Source organism: Bidens hawaiensis, unplaced genomic scaffold, assembly GCF_021521415.1.
Source record: "Bidens hawaiensis isolate Kalapana, Puna unplaced genomic scaffold, B.hawaiensis_p1.1 tig00066106_1, whole genome shotgun sequence".
Classification (NCBI taxonomy): domain Eukaryota; kingdom Viridiplantae; phylum Streptophyta; class Magnoliopsida; order Asterales; family Asteraceae; genus Bidens; species Bidens hawaiensis.
The window spans coordinates 1-10,346 of record NW_027501766.1 but is presented as its reverse complement, the minus strand read 5'-3'; the positions used below and the strand labels follow the sequence as shown (position 1 = coordinate 10,346).

Sequence of the window (10,346 nt, the reverse complement as noted above, 5' to 3'; positions counted from 1 at the left end):
TTATTTGTTTTCCTATTTCTCTTAATTCACTAGTACATATATGTCACGTCATCTACTTACGTTTAAATGGAATTAAGTTTTCACATGCTCATCTTCAATTTGATGACTATACTGTAACGTGTGATCTTTTTAACGATATTTGGTGGAATCGGTGTTTCTCTCAGAGAGTCAACACTTACCAACCTCTTCTTATCCGAGTTCAAATCCTAAAACAATGGTGAAGAAGCACGGATCCGATCCCCTTGTCGGATCCTGGATCCAATTAGTCACATGGTAGGATACGATAACAATCAACACAATATGAGTATAACTTCCTAAAGTCCAGTGAACGGGACCTGTAAAACAGACACCGTGAGTTTCGTCACGGGAATGACAATAGGGGGGGGGGTCTTCACGTAACCACTCTCCGGCGTGAGAATCAGTACTGTTCTTAAGAGATAAAGTCCTGAAGTAAACAGAGTAAGTACAGTGGGAGTATATGTGAGTGAATGAATACCTCATGCAGTTTGACAAGGTATTTATAGCCGAAGAATGTGGGAAGGTGATTGGGCCAGTTGTCCCTTTCTAGAAGATCTCAATAACCGTCTGGACGCGTGTCCCTTTGTGATAGGTTGAGCTATACGTCCCATGTGCATGGGTATAACAACCTGGACACGTGTCACCCTATGATAGGACGGATAAAACCTTGTCCATGTGCACGGTTATAACAATCTGGCCAGATGTCATTCATTCATTGGCTGACGAGTCACGTATTGCCCAAGAAAGCATATTGGGAAACCTTCTGGAAATAAATTAGTTAATGACAGCTATCCTGAGATATTGCCTCCCGGTCATTTTGTGCAGACGGATACTCCATCCTGCGGATAACTTCTGAGGGCGCCAGGATGCTTCCGCATACGTCATGTGGGTGTTTCTCTCTTAGACGGTTAAGCGGGTGATCCATAAGTCCCGCGGGTGGTATATGAGGGGTTCCTCTCCGACCCGCGGGTAGTACTTAAGGGTATTTGGGTCTTTTGGTACCCTACCTCTATAAATGGTATTTTCCCCTATTAGGTTGGATGTTGTGGAACATAAAGAGGGCGCCATCCTTGCCATTAGTGTCATACATTTGCTAGAATCGCAACAAAACCATCGGGAGGTTGCCACAAAAGTCTTACCACATGCATAATTCCAACTCATCTAACATTTGTCAAATGAGCCCAAGATCATCGACCGTAAAGTGTAAACACTAATCTTTGAACATTAAGAACGGCTACAAATCCAATTTCGTGTACGCAAGTAGTATTATATCATTATGTATATGAATTTAATTAATGCTTGAGTTTGTCATAGACAATGATTAGGTATTTGTCCTTGAAGAATTATAGAACACAAGTATATTTTAAGTTTTGAACCGTAATCTTAATATTAAAGAAATATAAAATGTTATTTAATGCTTTAACTGTAATACATATATCAATTAGTATTAAAGTATACTTTAACCATTCATGGCGTTCAAATGTGTTCATAACACAATCTATAATGAACAACAAAATTGAAATGGTCTTCTAACTATGTGACAAGTGACAATTGCTTCTTGAAGTCAAATATAGATTGTTCAGTTGTGTAAGGCTTATCTAAAAGTTTGGTTTAAATCTAATTTCTTATCAAAAATATTATTTTTAGCCGTCGGCCACTTGCTATATAAGGAATATGGCTTACGCTTGTGTAATAGGTACAATGTATTGACTGGATTAGAGCAAGATCGTAAGGATATATTGGTACTTGGTATTCATATTCATGAAACTCATTTGATATCATCAATATTGTTATATTTCATGTATATCGATCCATTTTATTAATAATAGACGAAATTATGATTAAAACATATAAGGAAGAAGCCTTATAATTAGACTATCACCTTAATTACTTATTCACTATATATTACTTCATTTATTCGGTTCTTAATTGTATCCAACACTTGATTCCATAATCAAATGGCTTCAAGGGCAAAATACGACGTCGTAGTTGGTTCCACCAGGGCACGTAAATGTGCTCGTTTGATCATCCTTGGGATAACTATAAGCATCAGGACACCTCGTCTTGAAATACCTTGAAAAGTCGGTTGGTCCACAACTTCCAGAGTTGCAACAATACTGATCAGTTTTGAACACGGTGCAAGGGTTATTGCAGCCACCAGGAGCCCTTAACTGGCTAGGGCACTGGCCATTGATATCCGCGGTACATGAGATACCACGGGTGCACCCATTAGAATTGGGTCTAAATGTCATAGGCACGTTGAATCCATCGACAAGAGAAATGTCAAAGAAATCAAGATTGTTGAATTGATTCAGAGCATACTCGGCCAATGTGTTGGGTGGTGTACCATAGTTTTGGCACTGGAGGAGACCGTTGCAGTCACCGGTCTGACACCTGCCTCGCCCTGAACCATCAAAGTTACAACCGGTTCGGGGCCATATACGGGCTCCTTTTGTGCCGGCTGCAACGGTTAAAGACCATGTTTGGCCTGAGTTAAGCTGTCGGCCACCGCCAGGCACCGCACCAGCCCAAACAGTGTATGGACAGTTGTTTCTAATATTGAAAACAGCTGCATGGGTGGAGTGGAAAAGAAGAGCAAGGAGAAGGAACGTGGAAATGGTGGAGGTGGTCATTGTGGTTTTTGGTGAATCAATGTGAGACTAAACATGGTTTATATAGGCCAAGGATGGCATAGAATTTTGAATGATATACATTGAAATTTTAAAATTGTTGACTTAATGGTTATGTAGAATTGTTTTTTGTGAGGTATATGCTCTAAAAATACCAATTTGTGCTAAAAATAGGACACTCATAATTAGATATACAGAGGTGTGTCTATGATTACGTATATATTTAAATAATTACACGCAATAAATACTTCATTAATTTCTATATTACAAATTTACATGTAAAACCTGTTAAATCAAAATGGTAAGTTTACTCTTTGAAGAGTTGGTTTTCTTTTAATGTCCACCCTTTCAAATACAGATGATTGGTTCAAATATTTAGAAATACAAGTTGGATTTTATAGTGAAAATGAATTTGCTATTAAAAAGAAAAGAAAAAAAGAAAGAAAAGATGAAGAGTTGGTTATAGTATTTAAGTTTTGTAATGTTAACTTCATAGAAAAAGAATATTTATTTTATTATTATTATTATTATTATTATTACGTTTATTATTATTATTACGTGTGTATATGTAACTTTACAAAAAAAAAAAAAAATCTATTATCATATTTATATAGTTTATTTTACAACTTTACCAAATAACTTAGTCTTATATATAACTTGTTTTTAACCCTAACTTCTAAGGGCATTCACATCTTACCTTTATATTTTGTAAGTGATGTTTTTATAATGTAAAAAGTGTTTATGGTATTGTGAAAGGATAATAAGAAAAATGCAATAATTTTTGTGTATATTTGAAAAGTTATCGTTTACATCATATAATTTTTTAATAGGTTTGAAATTGGATGTGAGTATATGGTCCCAAATTTTTTATTTTTAATAAAACTATAAAAGTAAACCATGTAAACCGAATGACACCTGACATATTTAACCTAAGTTGTTTACAAATCTTATTTTTAAAATTGACACTATGGTCATGGCTATCGACACCATATAACTTAATATTTCTAAACTTAAATGGCAACGCCAATATCCCTTGTGTGTTTCTTCATCCGAGACTTGATCTTGATTTAGCACCCATGCCAAACCATCCAATCTGAAAGTATATGCACATTATATTAACAATAGCTAAATGAGATTACATCTTAAATATCCAAGCATAATAATAATATTATTATTGTTACTACATAACAAATAACAAGTTTGGTGCCGCGAGTGCCCTATTTGGCCACTTGGCGGCACCAAACTGGTCCGTAAATTTTGTTTTTGTTTTTTAGTTCAGTCACCGTAATGAACATAACGAAACCGACTGAACGTCAATTTTTTAGTTCTGGTATCATAACAAACATGACGGAAACCAACCGAATACCCGTAGACTCACCACCTCAAAGCCCGAGATTGACAACGGTTGGTTTTACCAACGTTCGAGTTTTACCAATAGACACCACCACATAGGTCCACCTCAAATTTTATATTTTTTTTTGTTTTATGTTTGGTTTAAGTCCGGTACAATAATGCACGTCACCGAAACCGACCGAATTCGCATCGTATTAATGGCTCAACACTTGGGTTTTACCACTGTCTGAGTTTTACCAACCTGCCCAACGCAAAGCGCCGGGTGAAAAACTAGTTCACAATAAAAGAAATTTCGTTTTGAAAACTCAGTTTGGTTTCAATGTCCACACAATTTGATTTGCAAACAAGATAGGTTTCATAATCGGTTTTGGTTCTGGTTATAAGTCAGTTTCGGTTTTGGTTTCTAGTGGTGATTAGTCAAAGGTTTAACAATTAAACCCAATTTTAATAATTGTTTAATAATTATTAATCATATTAATAATTGAGAAAAAACGTAGCGGAATAAAATCGAGTAATCACCATTTAACGGAACCGTACAGGATCCGGTTACAAAACAATATGAGTACGAGTCATTAAATATAAACATATAATTGTAAACCGACAATATATAGTTTACCTTGGTTAATAAATAATCGGTTGAGACGCCGAGGGCTAACGAACTACGCTAGGAAGATATAGCAATACCATTAAAAGCATACTTAAATCCTTGTTCAAAAAGTTAAGAAATAGAAATATTCATACTTACTTTTCATACATAACTATCCATCCTATTTAAAGAGTCTTTCGCTCTATAACCTCACAGATATTATAAGGGTCTGGTCCTTAACATCACAGATATTATAAAGGGTTTGGTCCCCAACATCACAAATATTATTAGGGTCTGGTCCCTACCATCACAGATACTATTAGGGTCTGGTCCCTTTGTTTCATGCAACTGTACCGTACCTGTTCTTACATACTTTCCTTGACAATACGTACAATCTCCGAAGAGCGTTCACGTACCATCAACATAACATACATACATTATGCATACATACATCATATCTTACATCATACTCATCAATCATATCTTTAACTACCACCTGACGGTACATGCAATATCCGAAGATCGTTCACACACCGTCAAGAAATCATCATACATAAATCATACAAGGCATACACTTACCACTTAAGGTAAGTGTATTAACTATCACATCGAGTATGCACACAGCCCCGAAAACATAACAAGGAAGTGGGGCTAACCCGAAGTCGGTTACGTTCACCGTTAATCGTTATTCCCTTCTTGAGCTGCGCACGACTAACTGTATAATAATTATACGTATCAATAAACTATCACTACACATATCGTCTTTCTAGTTTAATTATTACCCTCAACGAACGGAGGTCCGGGGGCAGCGCCCCTGGCAGCGGGGTTCTAGGGGCGGCAGCCCCTGGCGGGGTCCAAGGGGCAGAGCCCCTGGCTGGGGCTAAGTTGCCAGGTCAGCTTGGAAAAATTTTATTTCTATTAAATGTCTTATCACATTTTCCATTAGCATTTTGAATCATTAATTAATTTGCTACTTAAAAGTCCAAGGGCTTCTTTGTAATTAAATCATTCTTTTTTCTAAGTTCAGGGACCATTCTGTCATTTATCAAACTTCTGATTCGTTACTTGGTTCTTAACGAATTGGCTTATTCAACGAATCGAATTTCGAATATTCGAATTTATTCGAATCGAATTATTCGAATTTTGAAATTTGAAGCTGGATTCGAATTCGAAATAGATTCGACAAATTCGATTCGAATTCAGAATAGCCAATTCGAAAATGAGTGCGAATCGAATTCGAATTTAGTTAAAAAATAAATTTCAATTTTAAAACCACTATAAATTTAAGCTTTTTAACAACAAAAAGTACAAGTCTATAAAATAATAAATCCTTTAAAGTTATCACATTCTAAATATTTAAAATGGTAATGTCCAATTACATTAATTATTAACCAAATTGATGAATTTTTTTTATTTTTAATCTCTATAAGTCAAAAGATTTATGTAGTTTGTCTTTTCATACGTATATATATAATAAAAATTAAATGTATAATTTGAATTCGAATTTCGAATCGAATACAAATTTATGATTATAAATTCGTATTCGATTCGAAATTCGGTTACCAAAATCGAGTTCGAATGACTGAAAATCGAATTCGAACTGCCAAAATCGAATGCGAGTCGAATCGAATTTCGAGTTATTCGAGTCCGATTCGAATACTGAACACCCATACTACATGATAACACAAACACTATTTTCGGGTGTATATATATGTAGGTGTGTTTAATATAAAAGGTTTATTTTACATTATTCGTTTCTGTATATTGTAAGTAGAAATAAAAGGTAACATTAAGTTGGATCAAATGAATCCAAAACTCTTTTATTTTCATGTAATTTTGTCAACGGGATATTTGGTTAGCCTTTTCAAACAAACCACGTAAGATATATAAATGTACATTTAAAATAGAGTATTTTTTGTGTTGTAAGTTCTATGACTATCGATATTGTACAGTATCGTGGCGAATCAAAGTAATTATGCCCGAACATCGCACTGATATCGGTATTATTAGAGTACTAGTATTCGATTTTATGGTTTCGATCGATGTAAAGCACTTGATTTTATTTTTTTAATTTTTTTTAAGATTGCTATAAATTAGTTGAAAATTCCCAAAATTTGAAGAGATAGAAAATGGAAAATGGTCCACTAATCTTCAATATTCTCGAAATGGACCAAGAAATTTAGACAAGGGAGACATTTTAGATAGCGTTGCGACGAGATTTCTCGACAAATTAAAATCTGACACGTATGAGGAATCTGACAAGTCCAGCCAAAAAGATGAAAAAGTTGAGGGAGCCGTCCGTATTTTTTCATTCAATCTTCTAATCAAAAGCAGTCCTCCCGACAGTTTTTTATGTTTCCTACCTGGTCTGTACAAACTTTTACATAAAAGCGTCTTTTTAATTCCGTCTGTCAAGACGCATTTGAGAAAAATGTGTTCCAAGAAGACGAGATTATTATGTGTTGTTTATATAAAGCTTTTGTTTATACCCCACCACCACCACACAATCCTCCCTCTCATCAATGGGTTGTCTTAGAACCGCCGCCGTCAACCACCTTCAACCACCAAAACCCACCATCGCCTCCAAATCATCACACCGCCACCATTTGAAGAAGAAACAGTGGTTAAAGAAGTCCTCTCTAAAACCCCCAATTGTCCGCAACGCCAAACACCAGTTCATAATAATAATAATAATAATAATAATAATAATAATATATTGTTATTATTATTATGGTTGTAAAAAAAATCGCGTCTAGGCGTCGAGTACTCAACGAGTAATCCCCGCCTAGGCAGTGTTCTCGTGGAGCCATCTCCGTGCACTCTCCGACTAAGGCCGAGTACTCACAACTCCTCAGTCGACCGCCTAGCGATTTTTGCAATTATTATTATTATTATTATTATTATTATTATTATTATTATTATTAACCCCAAGAATGCAAACGACATCGTTGAGTTAACGATACCTTAATGGTAACAAGAACGTGTCTAAGATATCGGAAATGTATAGTTCAGTGAGAGTAAAAACGTTATATAAACAAAACATAACAATCTCGTCTCCTTGGAACACATTTTTCTCAAATATGTCTTGGCAGACGCAATTAAAAGGGCATTTTTTTAAAAAAGTGAGAATTTGTACGGGCCATGTATGAATCATAAAAAACCGTCGGGAAGACTGCTTTTGATCAAAATACTTAATGAAAAAATATGGACGACTCCCTCAACTTTTTGGCCGGACTTGTCAGATTCTTTACACGTATCGAATTTTAATTTTTCGAGAAATTTCATCGGAGCGCTGCCCAAAGTGTCGTCCCAATTCAATTTTTTGGTCCATTTTAAGAATATTGAAGATTACTATGTCATTTTCCATTTTTTATCCATTCAAATTATCCATTTTAAGATTTTTCACTTTATAATTTCGTTTTGTGTCATATGGTATGATGACATGCTATCTGATTTTTCATTTCTACGTCTCAATTTTTCAATAGATATCATCAGCATCGTTGACAATTTGACACCTAACTCGGTTTTATTAGGGAGTGCGATAGCGGTAATACTTTCTTTTTTCATTCAAAACATAGGGAAAATGTCGTGAGCATATATTTCTTAAAAAGAGTTCTTTTGATAAAAGAAAAAACAAACGAGTTCATCCTCTTTAATATTTCTGTTTTTGTTTTATACTCACAGAATGAGTTTTAGATCTTTACATCTACTATATTAAAATAGATCTAATGTCTTGTGTCCTCAATTTATTTTGCATATATTAAAATACTTATATTTTTTTAATGTGATGTTTACTACTAACAACGTTGTTTAATACACGCTTACAATGTATTTTGAAACAAGTATAAGACAAGAAAAACATATCAAAACTCCTCAGGGAGTCATCCGGTAAATCTTAATCCATCTCAAGGTTTTTGGTTCCTTTAAAATAAACAGACAAATTTCTTTTGATTCTTGTACCTTCTCATTTCTTTTGATTCTTGTACCTTCTCATTCGAAACTCATGTTTTAAAAGTTTTGTCTTTATCAATGAACTACAAACCACATTAGTTTTTGGTTTCCTTCTATTCTAATGTTATTCATCCAATGAATGTGAAATATTTCAAAGAAACGCTTGAATTTCCTTGTGTCGTGTCCTCTTCGAATTAAGTTTGTTAAGTACTCTTCGATGGCCACATTTATGTTTTTGACATTTAATCACTTACATTAATCATGTTTGATTATGTGAACAATAGATTAACTACCTGTATTTATTAATATTGACTAAGGAGTAATTAGAAAGTAATTTAGTTTGAAAAAAATGGCAAATTGAATTATATTAATCTCATCTTTTTGAGGTTAAATGCTAATAATCTCACCTCAAAAAATAGTTGTCACAAGTCTATCTTTCACACTTTTTTATTTTCATTAGACCCATGTTAAAAATAACTTAACTCTGTTAAGTTTTTTTTTTCTTCTGGATTTCAAGCTGGTATTTAGAGTTTTTGATTGGAAAGATAATATGAGCTGAGTGATGTAAAACTTACCTCAAACCGGTAAAATTATAAAAATCCAATTTGGCAAAAAGAAAAGTTACTAGCCTATGATAAAAATATAAATAAAATAAATATATGTATTATAATTAATGTTTAGAAATTCGTTGTAAAAAAAAGTGCATATATATAAATTGAATGTGGTTCAATGGTAGAGCACTCACTTTACTGATGAGAGGTAGAGAGTTAAAACCTCACTATCACTAATATATATGGGAGATATGAGAGATGACCCTGGCTTGCCAGGGTTCGAGTCCTGATCTCACCCGGTGTTACCGACTCCTCGCTGTCATGCCGTTTGGCGGGCGTGGGGGTCGAATTTTATCCGGGGAATCCTTCAATAGGTGGATCGCTAGGGGCTCCGTCCCGTCTAGACTCGTGGCCGGCTCGGGCTACCTTTAGCCAATGGGGGGCGCGTACAGAGTACCCGGCGTTACTTAGTTGGCCGTTCCAAAAAAAAGGTGCATATATAAAAATAAGGTTAGGTTATTATACAAATGGGTACAAAAAGGAGAAAAGCGAGAAGGATTTGTAGGAAAAAAAAACCCTTAAAAAATAATGAAAAATTGGTATAAACAAAATCACAACTCAATATTTAATAAACAAACAAAAAATATAAAAACACAAAAACGTCTTTATCATCTTTCTCGTTCTAAAAAAAACAAAACAAAACAAAAACACTTGAAAAATACACAATGTTGAAGAAAGAAGATCATTGTGTCTTTTTTATTTATCATTATGTTTTTTGTTTATTTCCGTCATTGATTGTGTCTTTTTGTCTTGGTGTTGTGTTGTATTACTCAACACTGTGTTATATTTTGTTCGGTATTGTGTTATATTTTGCGATCTATTGTTTCTTTTTTTATTTATCATTGTGTTGTTTGGTCATTTTCGGCATTGAGTTTTATTTCTCGGCAATGTGTCCTTTTCGTCGGGGTTTTTTTTTTTGGTAACAAGAATGACGGGCGAAACGTTTTAGTTTTTTATTTATCATTGGGTTGACGGGCGTCGCCATGATCAAAGGTTGGCTGATTGCATCCATGGAAAAGGAGATTCGAGTGTCCGTGAAATATGCCAAATCCGCACATGATATGTGGAACGATCTTCGAGAACGTTTCGGAAAGGAGAATGCACCTAGAGCATATGAGATAAAGCAGCTGCAGTCCAACACGAGGCAAGATCATGCCTCGGGATCGACATACTACACATGGTTGAGGACGTTATGGG

The 10,346-nt window shown here is 34.7% G+C and overlaps 1 protein-coding gene across 1 annotated transcript; it reads right to left on the bottom strand.

The window, feature by feature from the left end:
• Positions 1 to 1,958: 1,958 nt before the first annotated feature.
• Positions 1,959 to 2,682, bottom strand: LOC143604649 (thaumatin-like protein). The gene has a single exon (XM_077081061.1). The coding sequence runs from the start codon at positions 2,649 to 2,651 to the stop codon at positions 1,983 to 1,985; it is 669 nt and encodes a 222-aa protein (XP_076937176.1). The 5' UTR covers positions 2,652 to 2,682; the 3' UTR covers positions 1,959 to 1,982.
• Between the last annotated feature and the right edge of the window lie 7,664 nt (positions 2,683 to 10,346).